The 23592-nt window shown below is 40.0% G+C and overlaps 2 protein-coding genes across 3 annotated transcripts in view; one reads left to right on the top strand and one right to left on the bottom strand.

Moving 5' to 3' along the window:
* Positions 1-2933: 2933 nt before the first annotated feature.
* LOC132635625 (nudix hydrolase 23, chloroplastic) overlaps positions 2934-23592 on the top strand; it is a 30517-nt gene continuing 9858 nt past the window's right edge. Inside the window, exon 1 of one of the 2 annotated variants that reach the window (XM_060352082.1) lies at positions 2934-3355. In XM_060352082.1, coding sequence (XP_060208065.1) covers positions 3158-3355 — 198 coding nt within the window. In that variant the 5' untranslated portion in view covers positions 2934-3157. The remainder of the gene's footprint in view (positions 3356-23592) is intronic. The other variant, XM_060352090.1, reaches the window with a different exon arrangement.
* LOC132635613 (uncharacterized) lies at positions 14540-21120 on the bottom strand. The gene is made up of 2 exons (XM_060352075.1): positions 19504-21120; positions 14540-14767 (listed from the first exon to the last, which is right to left on the bottom strand). Exons 1-2 carry the CDS (start codon positions 20325-20327, stop codon positions 14755-14757), a joined length of 837 nt encoding a protein of 278 aa, XP_060208058.1. The 5' UTR covers positions 20328-21120; the 3' UTR covers positions 14540-14754.

The raw sequence follows: 23592 nt of genomic DNA, 5'->3' as shown, positions 1-23592 counted from the left end.
GTGTCCTAATTCACCGTTAAATTAATTAGGTGGCGACTCCTTAAAATATACCAAAGAGGAATATCCAATATATTGTACTCTAATTTCAACCCGATTAAAATGGGGTATAACACTTCGTCCATTCATTTACAATGTCTATTTCATGGTCTTAACGTCGTTTACAACACATTCTTATCACAACACAACAACAATCATGATTCAATTCAAACTATTTCTCAAAACGTCACTATTCATCATTCATGACCCATTTTGCTATACTCTCCTAATGACCAAGCATTTCAACTTTCGAATACCTTAAACAACATGTAAATATCATGATTCTTACCTTAGATGTTGTAGGAACAAGCTTTAGTTGATAATACTCCACTTTGAGCAAAACCCTAGTTTTCCTCCATTTGGATTTCTTGGCCTTGGATGATCTTTGATGGTTTCCTTACTCTTGATTCCCTTGTTTTTATGTTGTTGATCACTAAATATCTTTGAACTCTTGTGAAATAAATGTAGAGAGATGTTTTAGAGAGAAGGGGTGTGATGTAGAAATGAAATGAAATAAGCCTTAGTTCCCTTATTTAATGACTTGAAAATCTGATTTTGAAGTGCACAGTGGTCGTAATTGTGGTTTACGGCTCGTATTGCAGTTTACGGACCGTCCTTCGTGGTCGTTTTTAACCATAACAGAACCAGAAACTCAGGATGCAGTCATGGTGATTTACGACCATGGTTTACGGGCCGTAAATCACTTTACGGTCCGTATTCCAGGTCGTATTTTACCATTTCCTCGACTGGCAGAAAGTTGAAGTCTTGCATGCCAATTTATGACCTGCTAGTTTACGGACCGTATACCATTTTACGGTCCATATTTGCACTTTACGACCACTGGGCAGATTGCAAATCTGCAACTTTTCACATTTCTTAGACTTTTCATTCTAATCATCCACATCCATTTATACACATTGCTCACCTCATACCTTGCCTTATCTTAGCCAACTTTCTCGTCTTACATCGGATGACTTTGAAATCTCACCTAAGGTCATCAAACGTCGTTTCTTACTCATGAAACATCGTACACTCGTACTCATCACTAGTTCATTCACTTGCATACCAACGGAAAATTTTCCGATGTGTAACACTAACCTAACCGCTTACCAATTCAATTAAGTTAGATATGCGGAAAATAAGAGATAAGTCAAGCGCCCAAATACTAAGTCTTTCATAAATAAACAAGTGCAGAAATACAAATACCACCTAAGACTGGTGTCATGTGTACAAGAGCCACTACGAATACAATACAAGGCTAAAATTCATTGATACATTGTCTGGGTACAAATGAAGATAAGAATAATAAAAGATAAAGGGAGAAATATGATGTGGGTCAGGCGAACAGCTCAACACGATCTCCTAAATTTACAGTCTTAAACTCAAATGGCTCCACGGGTCCTACTCATACTTGGAACCTAATCTGCACCATAAAAAGTGCAGCAAGTGTAGTATGAGTACAACCACCAGTACTCCATAAGTATCATAAGACGACAATGAAGGAAAACACGCATATAAGATATAAAGACTGAACACATAACTACAAATCAACTAAAACAAGTATGTCACCAACATTCAATAATAGGAAATCATGCTTCTAGTAACAACCGCAAGTAGGCATCAATTACAAGTAGAGTAGTATAAGAATGAATGAATGCACTGGCCAAATATCTATCTCGGTACACACATGCTATAGGTCATGCCATATAGTCATGACCTGTGGGGGAGTCGCAAGGTCCATATGCTTGTCACTATACCGCTCGGGTTCATTTCCCTTCGGACTGTGACTGCTCACTGCACCGCCCGACTTTACCGCCGAACTGTGAGAGCCTCACTATACCGTCGGACTGTGAGAACATACCATACTGATCTGTTGCAGGCGTGCAACCCGAGCCAACCATAATATCATCCATTGCAGGGGTGTAACCCGAGACAATCATATGCAAGTGTATGATATGACACATAAAAAAAATTATAATTTCAAATTTGGACTTAATAGCAAACAAGTTCATATACATGTTATCACAAATGTATAAGGTCCCTTTTTCCCGAACCGTTAGAACATCACTCTTGCCTTTATCCCGAACTTTTAGACCATCTCGTATCTCATTTTCACCACTTATTCATCAAGTGCATAAGTATGAAATGAGTGCAACATGCGTAATATCTTATGCCAATAGGATTATGAAACTAAAGAACGATTATGCAACACCGAGCAAATACATGCGTCAACTCATATATCCGGAATAATTCCCTTTTCATAGTTTATACGAGATGTGGTGTGATGAGGTAAAGTAAATCAGTCATAGCAAGTACAAGCCAAATATGGCTATCATAGCCCACATAAACAACAATCATACCAAGCTAAATGGATTTATCACCACAACCAATGCCCGAAGGCTCAGATGCTTTCCCCGTCACAATACACTTCTCTTATTCAACTACCCAAACAATATCCACCGGTACCCCCCCCCCCCAAAGTGCTCATCGCAGTCACTAAGGTGGGACCCCCTATCCCGCCCAATACCCCTTCAGTATTTATAAACTATATATGTCCTCCAATCGGAGTCTAAAGAGTAAACCGTAACTTACCTCGAAGCCGAACAGAAGCCACGAACCTCAAGCCGGAGCCTTTCCCTTTCGCTTTGTTTCTGAGCAATCAAAGTCCATCAAAAATAGAATTACTTTAAAATACGAATCCATAGATACCTATATTGTTATATTATAGTTTCGGACCCAAAAAGGCAATTCCGAGCCCCGAAGGTCAAAACTGTAATTTCATTGCAAGATTGAGTCCAATATAGACAACAGTAATCTATGAGTTTAAACGAGTCCAATATACTCATATTGCTATACTTTAATTCGAAACCAGATAATGAACCCAAAAAGTAACCTGAGCTTCCAAGGACAAAATTGAAATTTTATTTCAAAATTGGCTAAATTCAAAATTGGCTTACCATAGCGAGAAAACTTATGCGCACCTCATCTACGTTGTAAAATGTGAATATGGTGAAGGGGATGTTCATCAGTCAAAATCCGACTGACCGACTGATTCACCCAAAAGAACACCAAATATCTTCACTTTGCTATGCGGGAGGTGTTCAATAGGTAGCGCAAAATAATGCTCAAAGCTATATCTTCTGGGTTTGCTTACTATAGATTCAGAAATTGTGGGCTCTCCTTAATTCCTTCAAGAAAACCAACATTTAACACTAATTCCTTATTATTGCGAGCTTCTCAAGTGCGCAGTCAAAAGGGTCGTTTTAGAATATCTTCAACTCATTCTAAGTCAAACCCACAAGGGGCAGTCCAGTCAACTGTGAGTTGTTACAACTGTGTTTAAATTTCTTCAATAATTGGGTGCTGGGTCCTGTGAAATGAATACTTTTATCATTTAATCCCATTATTCATAATTTCCTTACTTCTTTCAGCTTGTTTTTTGGTGTCATCTTTTCATTTCCAAGTATTCCTAGTTTTGATTGTTTTTGGGATATTCTACGCATAATTAGATATTCAATTCTTGGATTGTTAGAGTACTAATTTTTTTGTTTGGACAGTTTTGGATTTTCATGATTACCCCTTTACGATGTTGGAGTCTCAGTGGTTTGTGCACTTCTTTTGATTTACTGAAACTGATGACTCAAGGTGCTCGATTTTCTGATTTCTGGTGTCATTTTCCTTGACTGTCATTGTTGGTTGACTGATTGTTCTTTATGTGTGAGGTTGCATATTGGAACATTCAAAGTGGTCTTTTCGTTTTTTTTTTTGGGAAGCACAGGTTTTAGTGCTACTTAGGATCCCTTAGTTGGATAAAGAGTAAATTACTTGAACAATAACGTAATCCGTTTGGGGTAGGTATGAACCAATAAGCTCTTTCACCTTTAGCACAAATAACACAATATTAAACCAAAGCGTCAGCACTTAATCATCTATACTCCAGTCCAGTGACTTAATTTTAGGTTAGAAATTGTTGGCTTTTTAAGAGGCCCAGATGTTTTATTTATACATTCTGAATTTTCGCGAATACCCTTTCGCAGATTTATGTTGGAATTTGAATAGATTGTGCACCTCTTTTGATGTTTGTTGATTTACTGAAACAGATGACTCAAGGTGCTTTATTTTGTTGTTTCTAGTGCCATTTTCTTTGTCTGTTGTTGGTTGGTTTTTCTTTATGTCTGAGGTCGTGTCTTGCACATAGAATGAGATTCAAGGTCGTCTTACATAAAGATAAGCACAGGTTTAATAGGATACTTTTGTTAAAGAAACATAAGGATTACTTGAACTAAAATGTTTTCTTATTTGGATTTATATTAAGCATCTAGCTCTTTTACCTCTTACACAACAATTTTACGATGGAATGAAGCCTCTGCATTTAAAGCCAAACTAAATTATCTTTGTTGTTACCTTTTCCAAAATAAAAATAAAAATTGTCTTTACTCATTGGGGTGGGATTTCACTGGGTTGTTGTTGTTGTTGTTGTTGTTGTTGTTACTCATTGGGCCTTGGGTGCATGTTGAACTACTGTATATACTGCATAGTGACCCGTTTTCACTCCCTTCCTATCATTTTTCTGCGAACAAATTTGCATATATTCTGACCATTGCTGCTAAAAGAAAAGGCCAGACTTAGAAGATCACGGATTGAATTAAAAGAAACTCTCTCTCTCTCCCCCCTTTTTCCTCTGCTATACCCTTGTTTACCTCATCTTTCCAACTCAACCTTGGTTCCATCTTTTTTCTAGCTCAACCTTGTTTACCTCATAGTTGCTCCACAGCTTGCTTAAGAATCAAGTGTGCCTACTTTGATTTGTTGCTCAAACATTTTCAAATGTAAGTCTGATATCAAAATCTTCAATTCAGAGCTGCTTTATCTGCTCCCTTTGAACAAAACGAAGCATCCTAAGTCTAAACAGCCATATACTCTCCCATCAAACGCCTTTGAATACATTGATGCAAACAACCATGTAATTTGATGACCTGGGGCAACCTGCTGGCAATCTATGTTGCTCGGATACGGGTGCGGGCACCCCAAACAGGTGCTGATTCGTAAGTCGTATTTTTTTTTTTTTGATATCGGTAATGACTTGTATTCACAGTAAAATTCAGCTTCAACTGAAGCTGAATTGTAATCTTTACGGCAAAAGTATAAGGAGCACCCAACAAAAGCTTACACTTGTCCTATTAAATCTACCAGGCCTCCTATCTGCCCCCACAAATTTTGTTTACACCAAAAATAGAAGAGATTTAGACAATTCATCCTAATTTTCTGGATAGAGCTACTAGTGCCCTAAAAAATTCTAGCGTTCCTTTCCTTCCATATTGTCCACCAAACACAAGCTGGGATGATCTGCCACCAATCTTCTTCTCCACCTCTCTTCCCTACACTCTTCCAGCATCTGAGAAGCTCAACAGTAGTATTAGGCATAGTCCAATTGATACCAAGGATACAAAAGAACATGTTTCACAGATTTGTAGTTGTCTTGCAGTGTAAGAAAAGGTGCTTATTGGTTTCACCATCTTGGCCACATAAGAAACATCTTGAACAAATCTGAAAACCTCTTCTTTGTAGTTTCTTGTGGGTCAGGCATGCCCTTCTCGCAACTAACCAAACAAAACAAGAGACCTTGAAAGGGATTTTTACTTTCCAAATGAGCTTCTAGGGCCAAATCTCTATCAGGGTGGTACTATGGTTGAGGTTCCAGTAAACAGACTTAACAGAGAAAGTTCCTTTGTTGTTTAATTTCCATCTTAGTCTATCAGGATAAGCTGAAGTTCCTCCAAAAGAGGCTAGGAGCTGGAGCATATTGATTAAGCTTTCAATTTCCCAATCATTGAGAGCTCTTCTGAAAATAAGATCCCATCCTTGAGGGCTCCAAACTTGACTGATTTGTGCTTGGAGGCTTATAGAGTATAAGTTAGGGAAAGTCGATTGAAGGTTGTTATGGCCAATCCACTGATCTGCCCAAAAAGTAGTTTTTCTGCCATCGCCAACTATGATACTTACATTAGCCCAAAATTCATTCCAGTGGAACCTAATAGATTTCCATACACTAGTACCATAAGGGCCATTAACTTCTTCAGTAATCCATTGATCTAGCATCCCATATTTCTGGGAAATGAATCTTTTCCATAAAGCATTGTCCTCTGAATTGAATCTCCATAGCCATTTCTGCAACAAACTTTTGTTGTGCAACCCCAAGTTCTTAATGCCCAGCCCACGCTACTTCTTGTTCAAAATGATTGAGTCCCATTTGACCAGGTTCTTGCATCTCCTTTCATCATCAACTTTATTACCTTGCCAAAGAAAGTCTCGTCTCAGTTTGTCAATCTTTTTCTCTACTCCTCTGGGGAGTGGGAAGAGAGACATCATGTATGTAGGGAGGGCATCCAAGACAGAATTAATGAGTGTAACTCTGCCACCCAAAGAGAGGTATTGGGTTTTCCACCTTGCCAACTTCTTGTTACATCTCTCCAAAACTTCATCCCAGATTTCTTTGGATTTGTTTTTGGCACCTAAAGGCATCCCTAGGTACTTAGTGGGGAGGGAGCCCACTTGACAACCTAGGTTCCATGCTAGATTCTGAAGATCATCAACTTGATTAATTGGATAGTGAACTTTTGCTCCAGTTGACATGAAGACCAGACAGGACTTCAAAAATGGTCAGGATTGCTCTGAGATATCTGATCTGCTCCACTTCAGCATCACAAAAAACTAGTGAATCGTCAGCATATAGTAAATGAGTGATCTCCAGGTGGTTGCTAATGGTGGACTGAGAGTTGAAGCCCCTAATCCAACCATTAGATTTAGCTGTCCTAACCATGTGATTAAGACCTTCCATAGCAATCAAAAATAAGAAAGGTGACAATGGGTCACCCTGTCTGAGACCCCTTTGAGATTGAAAGAAACTTGCTGGACAACCATTTATCAGAACAGAAAATCTGACACTAGAGATGCAAAATTTGATCCAGTTTATCCACTTGTGCCCAAAGTCCATGTCTTCCAGGATCTTCAGCAGATAGCCCCAATTTACATGGTCAAAAGCTTTTTCGATATCCAATTTACATAGAATTCCCGGCCTTCCTTGTTTGAATCTGGAGTCCACTAGCTCATTAGCTAGTAAGGCTGCATCCATAATCTGTCTCCCTTTCAAGAAGGCCATTTGGTGTTCATCAATCAACTTCCCCATGACTGTCTTCAGTCTTTCTGTGATGATTTTAGAGATGATCTTGTAAACTCCTCCGATAAGGCTTATAGGTCTGAAATCTTTAAGTTCTTCTGCCCCATTCTTCTTTGGTATCAATGCAATGAAAGTAGCATTGAAGGATCTCTCAAAGAATTCATTGTGATGAAAATTAAGAATGGTTTGCATTAGGTCTTCCTTTAGAATATCCCAACATTCTTTAAAGAAACCCATTGTAAAGCTGTCGGGGCCCGGAGCCTTGTCGATTGCACATAAATTGATGGTATTTAGCACTTCTTCTTCAGAAAAAGGTCTTTGCAACCATTGACTTTCCTCCTCAGTTATCTTGGGACAGCTAACATAATTCAGAGAAGGCCTCCATGATTCGGTTTCTGAATACAGCTTCTCATAATAATCAACCATAACTTCCTTGATATCAGCCTCAAGTACCACTTCTTGACCTCCAACTATTAATCTGTCAATTGTGTTGTATCTTTTGTGTGATGTTGCCATTCTTTGGAAGAATCTAGTATTTCTATCACCTTGTTTTAACCATAAGACCCTGGATTTTTGTCTCCAACTTGCTTCTTCATTTTTGGCTAGATCTTTCAATTCAGCCATAACAGTTGCCCTGATCATCTTTTCCTCTTCATTAAGCTCCCTGTTATCCTGAATATGGTCTAGATCAGCTAGTTCATTCAATAGGCTGTTCTTCCTATTGACTAGATCCCCAAAGTTTTGCCTGCTCCATTCTTTAAGCTTGTACTTCAGCATCTTTAGCTTGCTGCTGAGTTTGAAATCTGGATAGCCATGGACCTCAAATTCAGTCCACCATTTTGAAACGAGTTCTTTGAAACCATCAACCCCGAGCCACCAATTTTCGAACTTAAAGTAAGAACCTTTGCGTTTCCAGATACCGCACTTGAGAGAGATTGAAGTGTGATCAGATTCAGTTCTGGGCAATAGTCTTTGCCTTATATCCCTGAAGGCCTCCTCCCATTCCTTAGAAAAAGGGAACCTATTAATTCTGGCAGCACTGTTGTGATTTAGCCCTCTGAACCAAGTATATTTTCCTCCGTTCAAAGGAGGATCATGAAGTTCCATGTCCTCTATCCAGCTTGAGAAATCAGTCATCACATTGGTGATTCTGTGATAGAACCTTCTTTCAACCATGAGTCTGCTTGTGTTAAAATCCCCGCTAGTGACCCAAGGGCCATCCCATAACCCTCTGATTGCTGAAATTTCCTCCCAGCATTCTGCCTTAGCCATTCTGGTGTGGGGAGCATAGACCCCTGTAAGACACCAATTGAAAGAATGATGAACGGAAGCAAAGCTGTAAGTGATTGAGTAGGAGCCCTTTTCAACTAATACACCAGTCCACACTCTACTATCCCAAAGGATCATAATACCACCACTGCTGCCTTGAGCTTCAAGAATTCTACACTTCATCCATCTACATGCCCATAATTGTTTGGCAATAAGATCCCCCTCTTTTTCAATTTTGGTCTCCTGAAAACAATAGACGTCTTCTGGTTTCCAGTTCAGCATCAAGCTCTTCACAAGATTTCTTTTTGGTAGCTTGTTAAGTCCCCTAACATTCCAAGATAAAAGTTTGACTTTCATTGATGAGTCAAACTTAAATTCTTCCCCCGTTTCTCACCCCTACCACCTCTTTATTGAACTCTGATTGCAAATTCTTCAATTTATTTCTGCTAATCCCCTTGTTCCTATGTGTTTTGATTTTGCTTGGTGTTCCTTCCTTTTCCAGGATCTGTTTCCTTTTGTCGAGTTTAATGAATACTGCTAGTGCCTTTTCCTGACACCCTTCGAAAGCAGCCCTATATATGTTGCTTAACTCCAAAATATTGGACTTCACCCAATTGGAGGCCCTAGTTTCAGCCTCAGAATGTTCCAGAGGCTGCATGCTCACTGGTTCCGCTTCGTGAACTTGCATAATTTGCAAATTTGTGCCATCTTGTTCTGCTGAAATTACTTGGTCTGTCTTATCTTCGATAATTGTCATTGCATCAATATCCTTTTCTTTTCCAGTTTCTTGGGGTTCCTTGTATTCTTCCTGGTGATTCAGAAAAGAAGAAAAGGGATGAGATGATGGGGTGACTTCCTTGCACATCGTATTGGCACACTCCCAAATTGCAAAGCTTTCCAAGAATTTAGAAGCAGTGTCTTTCAATTCTGAGTGAAGTGAGGTATTCATATCTTCTAAAAGGTTCTTTTTAGTAAGTGGAGCCTCACGTGCTGCCTCACTTAAAGGCTGAGGGAAAGTTTCTACTTCATCAGTCTCCTTTAGGCCCAAACAATTAAATTGGTTTGGGCCCAACATAATATGGGCCTTTTCCCTATTAATTTTCAGGTCCCAATTTGAATTTGAAATTTCCACTTGAACAGCTGTCTCTTGGGGCCCACGTGACGTGCCCACTTGGTCAAAGCAAATCCCCTTTTTCTGCATCATATCTGCACATGTACCCTTTGTCAGGGTTTTAGATATCTGCTGGACAAAACCTTGTACTCCTTTACCTTCTCTGATGGAAACACTTGCCGGAATTTCAACCCAAATTTGGATGGTGAAGAGGATGCCCCCTTGCTCCAAGGTTACTTCTCTGGGAATCTCTTTCCCCTTTCCTCTAATTTTGATTCTAGCCCATTTCAAATGATTACGGAGTTGTGTCTCTTCTTCCGTCTCAATCCAACCCCCACAGTAGTCTCCGATGGCCTTGAAGACATTTTGAGACCAAAATTGAAGTGGTAAACCAACTAGTTTGGCCCAGACCGAGTTGGGCAACTCATCGTGGTCAACAGCTCCTGACAATGGTGTCCACCACTGAAAGTTGACCGGTGATTTCTTCCAACACCATTCCCCCTCCATGATTTGTTCAGCAGTGGTTCTAAAAGAAAATTCAAAGAGAAATTTTCCATCTCCTATCTCATATATGTTCAATCCATGAGCTTGCTTCCACAGAGAGCTGGTCCAACGCCTAACTGCTGAAAGTGTGGGAATCTCTGATGAGTTCATAGGGAAAGTACCAACTAGACATTTATAGAGGACTTCATTCTGGGAGTCTTGGGCCTCTTTAATATGGATGGGTTTTTCTTTCATTAATGACTTGCCATCAATAACTACTTGATTAGACCATTTAATGTTTCTGAGAGCATCTGTATATGGAAGATCCTTCGATGCCAATCTTGGCTCTACAGCAGTGATTCGGCGTCTCTGACAGCTTAAAAATCTACTAACCTTGTCAGCCAAAAAAGTCCAACCTGCATTAAAAGTCACTTCTGGAATAATAAGCACTGATCTTTTCTTTCCTCTGATGCTTATAATGCTTATATATCGGCCATAGCTGTTATAATTCTTGGAGCAAAAAGTCTCGGAAAAATTATCTTTCTTCTTCCATCTTCTCACAAAGTTTCCTCGGGTCTTAGATGCTTCGCGAAGTGTCTGGACAATCCATTCCATGGTGTTCCTGTTGAACGAGACCCTTCTGATGAAATTCTTGCTTCTCTCAGTCCAATCGTACCATGAATCAGCAGTGTTTGAAGACTTAGCAATATCATAGGACTTGAACCCAACAGCAAAATAAATGATATTCTCCATTTGCCAGAAGTAGTGATCTGAGTTACTAGAAGAAGAAAGAAAAGGAGTGATTTTCAGGCATGGTTCCAAGGAGAACTGGTCGGAAGAAGATTTGAAGAGGAAAGGATGTGAAACTAGGGTTCTGATGATAGTCTGAAATTTTGGTCTGAGATTATTTTGGAAGACAGTAATCGGAAGGGGGTGGAGGAAAGGATCGGAAGGAGTTTAGAGGAGAGAGAAAGTCGAGAAAGAAAGGTTGGGTCATGTCGGAGAAGCAGTTGCGATCTCCGGCGAGAAGATTAGAAGAGAGAGAATGTCGGGAAAGGGTATTTTAGGGCTTACCTCGTTCCCTGTGCCTGGGAGCACCTTTTTTGAGGCCAATGAGTGTAATATTTTTATCTCTTTTTTCGTAAGTCGTATTCTTCATCACCTAAATCTTAGGATTCGGGGATACAATAGGAGTACGGGTACATGTGTTAAGATACAACCAATAAAATGCATATTACGACATATATAAGAATATCTCGACAGCTAACTGAAGTTGCTGATTTAAAGCTAGTATAATCAAACTCTGTCACTTAATATTTTATTCATATAATAGCAAACTGTTCTAATACTTGTGTTATATATATGTGTGTGTCTCTGTGTGTGTGTATCATATATGAAAAACTCAAAATTAAGCCAAATACCTAATCAACCTATACTTCTTGGCAGTAGGTATACACAAAAAACATCCAACTTAGGTTGACCAAATCTAATGCGGATTCCACTTCCACACCCAAATCGTGTCGGATCAACCCACGTGCAACAAGGATTTTGAAGGATCTGAACAACATAGCTAATAACCTTTTGTTAGGGACTGCTTCAACATTGCTATCATAGCCTTCTTTTAGAGCCTAGATTTTCACTATCGCCTACAATGAATATGGGTTTGAAATGATGTTGGTTCGGGTCCTTAAGGATTTTGACTTCGACTAGGCTTTATCCGCAAATTCTAATGGATATCACATCGTCATGGTTAGCTTAAAGTTCTTGATACAATGGCCTGTAATACACCATAGCCGTTATGACTTATGTTTTAGCTTGTGCTGCATTGGGTTCTTTTTTATCTTTTTATTTGAGATATCTCCTTTTGTTATGGCTTCTTCACTTCCATTATTTCTTTTCCGACCTGCTTTGAAATGCTTTTCCTTGAGCCGAGGGTCTATTGGAAACAATCTCTCTACCTCCCAAGGTAGGGGACCAGGAATAAGGTCTGTGTACACTCTACCCTCACCAGACCCCACTTAGGGCATTACACTGGGTGTGTTGTTGTTGAGATTGCTGCCACCCATTTTGGTTGTAAAAGAGAACTGCATTTCACCCATTTTTTGCGTCACCTTAATGTGGTCACTATCTTAATGTATAAGACATTTGCAGAATAGGAAAAGGCCTTGTTGTTTTCGACAAATTTCAGCAGTATTCTTTTTTCTATTGATAAGCTAACCGTTAAGGTATCACCCCAAGATGGTGGCAGAAATATATAAAAGACACGTGACAACGGAATTTACACATGAAATTCAAAACTAGAAATACATGAGAAGATAGAGATAGAATAAGAAAGGAAGAATTCCAATAAAAGAAACAACTACAACCAAGCAAGTATACTTGAACCCACTAATTAGCATTCAATCACTAGAATAAAACCAACAGGAAGATAAGTTGAACTCATACATAAATACTTTTTTTTTTAGAAGGTAACATGTTGTATGTATTAAACACAGAACAGTACATGGGTTGTACTGAAACCATATTTACAAGTGAGCAGAAGAGAGCAAAACCAGTCTACAGTTCTAACAGGAACCTAATGAGTCTAGGATAGATATAGTATCCTCTGGGTAGATCTGGTTACACCAAAAAGAAAAAAGCTTAATACAGTTAAGTTTGATCTCCTGCATTGTGTTGCTGCTGTTCTCAAAGCATCTAGAGTTCCTTTCTTTCCAAATTGCCCACCAAATGCAAGCAGGGACCATCTTCCATCTGTTTATGTCATTTGCTCCAGCTCCAGCTGCCTCCCAACTAAAGAGAGCTTCAGTAATCTTTCTAGGCATTGTCCAGGCTATGCCTCTGAGATTAATGAAGATCTTCCATAGCTGATCAGTTATCCTGCAGTGCAAAAATAAGTGACCAATTGTCTCTACTTCTTTTTCACAGAGAAAACATCTTGAGCACATTGTCCAGTTCCTCTTCTTTAAATTTTCATGTGTGAGCACAGCTTCCTTTGCCAGTAACCATGAGAAGCATGCAACCTTGCATGGTATCTTGGTCTTCCAAATATGTTTCCAGGGCCAGTTGGTGACTTGAGGTGTTGGTTGGTTTATCATTTTATAGGCTGCATTAACACTGAATTTTCCACTACTATGTCCTTGCCATCTCAATGTGTCATCCCCGTTTTGAGTTCCTGTGAAATCAACCAGTTGTTTGTAGAACTCAACCATTCTACTTATCTCCCAATCATTCAGGTCTCTTTTGAGTATCAATTCCCAACCTTGAGGTGACCACATTTCAGCTATAGATCCCTGTTGGTGATGAGCTAAAGCATATATGTCAGAGAATAGATCCTTCAAAGCTCCATTCCCCAGCCAATTATCATTCCAGAAGGATGTCCTGTTACCATTTAGCACTGTGATTGAAACTTGACTCTTTAGAGCGGGCCATAGTACCCTTATAGACCTCCAAAGACTAACTCCATAAGTTGAGTTCACTGGTTTAGTCATCCAGTTGTCTTCTACTTCATATTTGGCTTTGATTACCTTGCTCCATAAGCATTGAGGGTCTTGACTGTACCTCCATAACCATTTCAACTTGAGGGCTTTGCTGTGATTCTTCAAATTTCTAATTCCCAATCCACCTTGAGCCTTGCTGAGAATTACCTCTTCCCACTTGACCAAGTGATAGGCTTTTTTTTTCTTTTTTACCTTGCCACAGGAAGGTCCTTCTTATGTTGTCCAATCTTTCAATGACCCCCACCGGAATGGGAAAAAGGGACATCATATAGGTTGGTAGAGAGTCTAATACAGAGTTAATCAGAGTGAGCCTTCCTCCCATTGACAAATATTGACACTTCCATCTTGAGAGTTTCTTTTCACATTTCTCCAGGACATTGTTCCATATGCCAGTAGATTTTGACTTGGCCCCCAGTGGCATGCCAAGATAAGTAGTAGGAAGAGTCCCCACTTCTCCCCTCAAGATCAGTGCTAAATCCTCCATGTTTGTTACTTCATTAATTGGGAAGAGATGACTCTTTCTCCAATTAATATGCAGCCCAGAAATGCCTTCAAAAAGGACCAGTATAATTCTCAAAATTCTCAGTTGTTCCACTTCTGCATCACAAAAAATTAAGGTGTCATCAGCATATTGAAGATGCGTAATCTCCTGAATGTTGTGTCCATTCATAGCTACCTCAAAGCCTAATCCACCCATTAAGTTTGGCTGTTTTGACCATGTTGTTTAAACCTTCCATGGCTATTATGAAAAGAACAGGTGACAAGGTGTCACGTCCCAAAATACCCGCTAGACGTGATTGGCACCCAGCAAATACCACCCGCCAGGCGAACCATATATCATACTCTTAATCGTTTACAAAAGCACTAAAAGAAAATAAGTGCAGGTCCAACAACGTTATTAATGATAAAAATGTGAAATAGTCGCCAACCAAATCCCTAATCAATTTACGAAAATCAATCAACGCTAAGATAAAAAGAATCTCTAGCCCACATCCCACGCTAAGACCATGGAGCATCTAACAGAGTTACATGAGTTTGAGTGTCGGGCATGTAAACCCAAAATAAAAGAAATAACTAGAAATAAACTAGATAAAGCTGAAATGGCTGCCTCCACGAACAATGCGGTGGCTCACCTCAGCAACAGAATCCACTCACGAAGTCTTCAATTACCAGCCTCGTTCTCAACGACAGTATCTGCATGGACATGCAGGTAAGGAGTGAGTTATACATAAATATAACCCAGTAAGATCCTCGACCCGCCACTTCAAATACCCCTGGAACAAGTGTTAGAAAATACAAACACACAACAAGCACAAAAATATTATGCATATGAATATATGATTATATAATAGCAATTAAGGTCCAAACCACTGTTTATCAAATATATTATATATCTCAACACAATTTACACTACAACCGTCATAAGTGGCAGTTAAAGAATTAATCAACACCATGAATCCACGGCAGCATACACAATGTGCCAAATATGTCAGGAAGCATACACAATGCCCCAATATCATCAAGAAGCATACACAATGCTAAGGGAAGCATACACAATGCCCCAATCTCATGGCTCACAGCCGTATCACATTACGAAACAATTTATAAATAGAGTTTTAGAGTATTTGAAAATAAAGTATATGCGGCTGGCCTTAAGGACCACCGATTCTGCCAAGCATACGCTCGCCCCAACACATGGACCAGGCAGATAAAACATATTTTTAAAACGGGTTTTGAAAAGCAAGTACCCAAAGCTTAAAGTCTCACTTACCTCAAATTCACAATTCAAACACACTTCCCAATAAATCAAAATTGCGTTCTCGAGTCTCCGGATTGCCTCAAACTACACAAAAACGGATTTAGAATGGTCAAAACCCTTAGGGTAAACCACTTCTATATTTTTAGAGGCTTAAACGGTTAAAGTCAAATTTTAAAGGACGAAAACGCCCTCCGGTCAATGTGTTCAAAACCCGACAAGACTTATGTTTTCGGAAAGGCCTTAACGAGAGGATTCCAACGATATATAGAAGTCTAAAATCCGATGCTGTTTGCCCTTTCAAATCAATGATTTTAGTTGAAGAACCCTAGAGCTAAACTTTCTCAATTCCTCAAAATATTCCCATGTTTTCACCATAAAAATTCACCCATAATTATATAATAAAATTAAATAAAAGATCAGAGGCATTACCTTGATGATTTAGGTTGAAAATCCTTATTTTTCTCCCCTCTTTTTCTTCCCTTCCTTCTACTGCGTTTTTTTTTTTTCTTGTTTCTGCTTCTATCGTTTCTGTTTTCTGTTTTCACGTCTGATGCATCAGACTTTTATTCCTTTTTCTCTTTATTTTCTTTTTCTTCTTTTTGTGGGCTTGGCCCACATCTCTTTTTCCCTTTTTTTTTTTTTAAAGGACCCTTTAATCCTTCTTTTATTTTATTTTGTACCACTTAATTCTTCTATATATATATATATATTTTTTTTTTTTTTTTTTTTTTTTATTTCCTTCTTTTATTTAAATTACCAACTAAGCCTAAAAAAAAAATATGGGTTATTACATTCTCCACCACTTAAAATGACGTTCGTCCTCGAACGGATCTAGATCATACCTGTCGCGTCAAATAAATGAGAATATTTATCTCGCATATCCGTCTCAGACTCCCAAGTAGCCTCCTCGGTTGGATGATTACGCCACAACACTTTGACTGAAGCTACCTTCTTCGACCTCAATTGTCGCACTTGCCTATCAAGAATAGATATCGGACCCTCTTCATAAGTCAAATTTTCATCGAGCTCCACATCTTCTGGTTGAATCTTATGGCTATCATCACCGACATATCGTCTTAGCATAGACACGTGAAATACAGGATGAACAGTAGACAATCTCGGAGGTAAAGCAAGTCTATATGGCACTAACCCAATTCGATCCAAAATCTCATAAGGACCAATGTACCTAGGACTTAGCTTGCCTTTCCGACCGAATCTCATAACTCCTTTCATAGGGGATACTTTTAAAAAGACTTTTTCCCCCTTCATGAACTCCGTATCACGTACTTTCTTATCTGCATAGGACTTTTGTCTGCTTTGTGCTGTCCGAAGCCGTTTTTGTATCAATGCAACTTTTTCCAAGGCTTGTTGAACCAGATCTGGACCTAATAGTTGTGCTTCGCCCGGTTCAAACCATCCAATTGGTGAACGACACCTGCGACCATATAGAGCCTTAAACGGTGCCATCTGTATACTCGATTGGTAGCTGTTATTATAAGCAAACTCTGCCAAAGGCAACTGATCATCCCACTGACCACCAAAATCAATCGCGCAAGCTCTAAGCATGTCCTCTAAAATCTGAATAACTCGCTCAGACTGTCCATCAGTTTGTGGATGAAAAGCTGTACTCAACTCGACCTGTGAACCCAACGACTTCTGAAAAGACTTCCAAAACTCAGCAGTAAATTGTGCACCTCGATCAGATATTATAGAAATAGGCACACCATGAAGTCGTACTATCTCACGGAGGTAAATATTTGCTAACTGCTCTGCGGTATGAGTAACCCGAACTGGTATAAAATGAGCGGATTTGGTGAGTCTATCCACAATCACCCAGACTGAGTCATGTTTCTTGAAAGTATTCGGCAAACCAACTACAAAATCCATCGTAATCCTTTCCCACTTCCACTCTGGGATAATCAAGTTTTGCATTACTCCGCTGGGTTTTTGATGTTCATATTTGACCTGCTGACAATTTAAGCAACTTGTCACATGCTTCAAAATGTCAGCCTTCATACCTTTCCACCAATATAATCCACGCAAGTCTTGGTACATCTTCGTAGCACCTGGGTGGATGGAGTACCGCGAGCTATGAGCCTCTTCAAGAATTAGTTGCTTCACATTACCTACCATAGGAATACACAGTCTACCATGACAACGTAACACGCCTTCGTCATCAATAGAGAATGACTTAACACCCCCATTTTGCACTCGATCTCGCAATCTAGCAAGACGGGGATCTTCATATTGGCAAGCTTTGACCTGCCCCACTAAGGACGATTGTGCCACCATAACTGCAAGTAACCTGCCTTGTACTGTATGATTAATCCAAACCCCGCGGTTGGCTAATGCCTGAATATCCTTAGCCATAGGTCGTTCTTCAGCAGTAAATCGGGCCAAGCTGCCCATAGACTTTCTACTCAAGGCGTCTGCCACCACATTCGCCTTACCAGGATGATACAAAATAGTAAGATCATAATCTTTAAGTAACTCTAACCACCGTCGCTGTCTCAAATTCGGATCTTTTTGCTTGAATATGTATTGCAAACTCTTGTGATCAGTATAGATTTCACACGGCTCACCATAAAGATAGTGACGCCAGATCTTGAGTGCAAATACAACTGCGGCCAATTCTAAGTCATGAGTTGGATAATTCTTCTCATGTTTCTTTAGCTGTCGAGACGCATAAGCTACCACTTTACCATTCTGCATCAAGACACAACCCAACCCGACTCGAGATGCATCACAATAAATGGTGAAACCACCCTCATCAGTAGGTAAGGTCAAAATCGGAGCCATAGTCAACGCAGTCTTTAATTTCTGAAAGCTTTCTGAACATTCATCTGACCACTGGAATACCACACCTTTCTGAGTTAAACGTGTCAATGGAGCAGCTATCTTCGAGAAACCCTCCATAAACCTTCTGTAATTTCCAGCTAGTCCCATGAAGCTGCGTATCTCTGTGGGAGTAGTGGGTTGAGGCCAATCTCGAACTGCTTCAATTTTCTTTGGATCAACTTGAATCCCATCTCGGGACACCACGTGTCCTAAAAATGAAACTGTGCTCAACCAGAACTCACATTTTGAGAACTTGGCATAAAGCTTTCGTTCCCTAAGTGTCTGTAGCACAACTCTTAAGTGTTGTCCATGCTCAACCTCACTTCGAGAGTAGACCAAAATATCATCAATGAACACAATCACAAAATGGTCTAAGTATGGCTTGAATACCCTGTTCATGAGGTCCATAAATGCTGCAGGGGCATTAGTCAGCCCGAATGACATCACCAAAAATTCGAAGTGCCCATATCTTGTCCGAAAAGCTGTTTTTGAGATGTCCTCAGTCTTGATTCTCAGCTCATGATAACCTGATCTCAAGTCGATTTTGGAAAAATGAGTAGCACCCTGCAGTTGATCAAACAAATCATCAATACGAGGCAATGGATACTTATTCTTGATAGTCGTCTTGTTCAGTTGCCTGTAGTCAATGCACATTCTCATCGTGCCATCCTTCTTCTTCACAAATAACACAGGTGCACCCCAAGGCGATACACTAGGCCTAATGAACCCCTTATCAAGTAGCTCTTGGAGTTGAACCTTCAGTTCTCTCAACTCGGCGGGAGCCATACGGTATGGAGGAATAGAGATAGGTTGAGTCCCTGGAACTAAATCAATGCTGAACTCGATTTCTCTCATCGGGGGTAGGCCGGGTAAATATTCAGGAAAAACATCCGCAAATTCGCGAACAACAGGAACACTATCAATAGTAACATTCTCCGCTCGAGTTTCATGAACGGTAGCAATAAAACCCAAACACCCATGATTAATCATTCGCCGTGCCTTTACATAAGATATTATTTTTCCTTGAGTCACAGGAGTCATGCCTTTCCACACTAAAGTTTCTCCAGGAAAATTAAAACGTATAAGCTTAGCATAGCAATCAACCGATGCATAACATGATGCCAACCAATCCATGCCCATAATCACATCGAAAGCGGACATCGGTAACACACATAGATCAACTACGGTGTCCCTGCCCTGAACAGATATCACACAATCTTTATAAACTCTATCCACTAATATACTTCCCCCCACTGGGGTTTCTACCACATACGGCACATTAATAGACTCAACTCCCCGTTCTAAGAATATAGCAAAAGAAGGAGATACATACGAATACGTAGAACCAGGATCAATAAGAGCATATGCACCATGAGACCCAATAGTAATAATACCTGTGACTACTGCATTAGATGCCTCGACATCCTGTCTGGTCATAGCAAAGAATCTCGGCGGTCCACCCTCTCCCTGAGCAACCTGTGCACCCTGTCGACCCTGTCCACGAGCACCCTGTGGAGCGGTCCTAGCTGGCTGAATCTGACCCTGTGTAGCTGTAGTAGTTCCCTGCGGCTGTGTAGTAGCTCGACTAGCACCAGAATTTCCTTTAGGATAGTATTTAGCAATATGCCCCCTTTCACCACAAGTAAAACAAGCCCCATCTGCCCCAAAGCAACGACCACTGTGATTTCTACCACAGTTAGAACACCTCGGATGATAACCTGACTGATATGAGCTATTACCCTTCCGCTGCATCTGCTGCTGGCCCTGTCTAGCGGAATAACCACCAGAAGACTGCACCACTGATTCTGACTGAGTAGATTTGGACTGCCCACGATAAAAACCACTCTTGCCCCCAGATGGAACACCACTAAACCCACCTGTGTTACGTGGCTTTTTGCTTTCACGCTCAACTTTGTCCATCTCTAGATAAGACTCGTAACGGAGAGCAGTGTCAACTACATCTGAATAGGTACCATATCGCACATCTCGTACCACAGGACCACGATAGCGATGCTCAAGTCCATCCACAAATCGTCTCACCTTCTCTCTCGGATCCTCTACCAAATAAGGTACATACCTGGATAAATCTGTAAACTTGGCCTCATATTCTGTAACGGTCATAGTTCCATGCCGCAGATTATTGAACTGACGTCTCATGTCATCTTGCTTGCTTAATGGAATAAACCTGCCCTTAAACAGTGCTAAAAATTCTGACCAAGTAATAGGTGGTAACCCTGCTTGTCTACCTCTATGAATCGAAATCCACCAAGACTCTGCAGACCCTGAGAATAAGAAAGTGGCAAATTCCACACCACGAGTCTCCTTCAGCCCCAACGTAGTCAATATCTTTTCACAACGATCAATGAACTTCTGAGGTTCAATAGAAGTAGGTGAAGCATCAAACTCTGGTGGCTTAGAGCCTGTTTGGATGGGCTTATGCCTAATTTATTAAGCTAAAAAAAATAAGTTAGGGTAGTCTAATTTATTTTTTTTGGCTTATAAGCTGAAAGCTGCTTTAGATACGCTAAGTCAAATGGGCCCAATTATTTTTTTGAGCTTATTTTAAGCACAAAATGACTTTAAGCTGGCTAGCCAAACACTCAAAAAAGCTGAAAACAACTTATAAGTAACTTATAAGCCAATCCAAACAGGCTCTTAAGATCCATGAAATTCTTAAACTCCTTAGATTGCCCTGCAGACTGGACAACCTGTTGAGGGGCCAACTGAGGTGTCTGATTAGCTGCAACATTCAACTGAACTTGAGCTTGTGCTTGTGAAGTGGCCTGAGGACCTGGAATTCCACCATGATTAGGCGCCAATGCCTCCAACACATTCAATAATCTGGTCACCACCTCTGCGGGCATAACAATAGTAGGGGCGGCAGCTGGTGCCGGTGGATTGTTCTGAACCACTTGTTCCTGCACTTGCTCTGACGCAACTCGGGGCTGACCCCTATTCACAACTTCAGGCTGAGGAGTGGCCTGAGTCCTAGTCTGAGCTCTGGTCTGATGAGCACTAGCTTGGCTACCACCGCGGGTAGCACTCTGTCCAGCACCACGTTTAGCAGATGAAGATGCGCGTTTCTTAGCCATCTGCGAAATAAATATTACAAGGTTAAACTTGATTCATCTCACGCACGAACAAGGAATGAAAGAAGGGAAAAATTCCTAGATGTCCAGTAGCCTCAAGTTCATAAGTATGGGCGCCTACATACCCATGAACAAGACTCTACTAAACACTGCTCCATGGACCCGAGACTTAAAGCCTAAGCTCTGATACCAACTTTGTCACGTCCCAAAATACCCGCTAGACGTGATTGGCACCCAGCAAATACCACCCGCCAGGCGAACCATATATCATACTCTTAATCGTTTACAAAAGCACTAAAAGAAAATAAGTGCAGGTCCAACAACGTTATTAATGATAAAAATGTGAAATAGTCGCCAACCAAATCCCTAATCAATTTACGAAAATCAATCAACGCTAAGATAAAAAGAATCTCTAGCCCACATCCCACACTAAGACCATGGAGCATCTAACAGAGTTACATGAGTTTGAGTGTCGGGCATGTAAACCCAAAATAAAAGAAATAACTAGAAATAAACTAGATAAAGCTGAAATGGCTGCCTCCACGAACAATGCGGTGGCTCACCTCAGCAACAGAATCCACTCACGAAGTCTTCAATTACCAGCCTCGTTCTCAACGACAGTATCTGCATGGACATGCAGGTAAGGAGTGAGTTATACATAAATATAACCCAGTAAGATCCTCGACCCGCCACTTCAAATACCCCTGGAACAAGTGTTAGAAAATACAAACACACAACAAGCACAAAAATATTATGCATATGAATATATGATTGTATAATAGCAACTAAGGTCCAAACCACTGTTTATCAAATATATTATATATCTCAACACAATTTACACTACAACCGTCATAAGTGGCAGTTAAAGAATTAATCAACACCATGAATCCACGGCAGCATACACAATGTGCCAAATATGTCAGGAAGCATACACAATGCTGAGGGAAGCATACACAATGCCCCAGTATCATCAAGAAGCATACACAATGCTAAGGGAAGCATACACAATGCCCCAATATCATCAAGAAGCATACACAATGCTAAGGGAAGCATACACAATGCCCCAATCTCATGGCTCACAGCCGTATCACATTACGAAACAATTTATAAATAGAGTTTTAGAGTATTTGAAAATAAAGTATATGCGGCTGGCCTTAAGGACCACCGATTCTGCCAAGCACACGCTCGCCCCAACACATGGACCAGGCAGATAAAACATATTTTTAAAACGGGTTTTGAAAAGCAAGTACCCAAAGCTTAAAGTCTCACTTACCTCAAATTCACAATTCAAACACACTTCCCAATAAATCAAAATTGCGTTCTCGAGTCTCCGGATTGCCTCAAACTACACAAAAACGGATTTAGAATGGTCAAAACCCTTAGGGTAAACCACTTCTATATTTTTAGAGGCTTAAACGGTTAAAGTCAAATTTTAAAGGACGAAAACGCCCTCCGGTCAATGTGTTCAAAACCCGACAAGACTTATGTTTTCGGAAAGGCCTTAACGAGAGGATTCCAACGATATATAGAAGTCTAAAATCCGATGTTGTTTGCCCTTTCAAATCAATGATTTTAGTTGAAGAACCCTAGAGCTAAACTTTCTCAATTCCTCAAAATATTCCCATGTTTTCACCATAAAAATTCACCCATAATTATATAATAAAATTAAATAAAAGATCAGAGGCATTACCTTGATGATTTAGGTTGAAAATTCTTATTTTTCTCCCCCCTTTTTCTTCCCTTCCTTCTACTGCGTTTTTTTTTTCTTGTTTCTGCTTCTATGCATCAGACTTTTATTCCTTTTTCTCTTTATTTTCTTTTTCTTCTTTTTGTGGGCTTGGCCCACATCTCTTTTTCCCTTTTTTTTAAAGGACCCTTTAATCCTTCTTTTCTTTTATTTTGTACCACTTAATTCTTCTATATATATATATATATATTTTTTTTTTATTTCCTTCTTTTATTTAAATTACCAACTAAGCCTAAAAAAAAAATATGGGTTATTACACACGGGATCACCCTGCCTGAGACCTCTCTGAGCAGAGAAGAATCCTTCTGGAGAACCATTGATGATGACTGAGAATCTGACAGTCGATATGCAAAATTTCATCCATTTAACCCATTGTACTCCAAATCCCATTTGTTGTAACATGCTTAGTAAGTAGTTCCAATTCACATGGTCAAATGCTTTCTCAATATCTAGCTTGCAGAGGATGCCAGACTTCTTCTGTTTCTGTCTTGAGTCTACTGCTTCATTGGCTATTAGTATGGCATCCATTATTTGCCTTCCTTTTATGAATGCCATTTGTTGAGAATCTACCAGTTTTTCCATCACC

Source organism: Lycium barbarum, chromosome 1, assembly GCF_019175385.1.
Source record: "Lycium barbarum isolate Lr01 chromosome 1, ASM1917538v2, whole genome shotgun sequence".
NCBI lineage: Eukaryota > Viridiplantae > Streptophyta > Magnoliopsida > Solanales > Solanaceae > Lycium > Lycium barbarum.
Note: the sequence above shows the minus strand (reverse complement) of the source record. Positions and strands in the feature narration are given on the sequence as shown.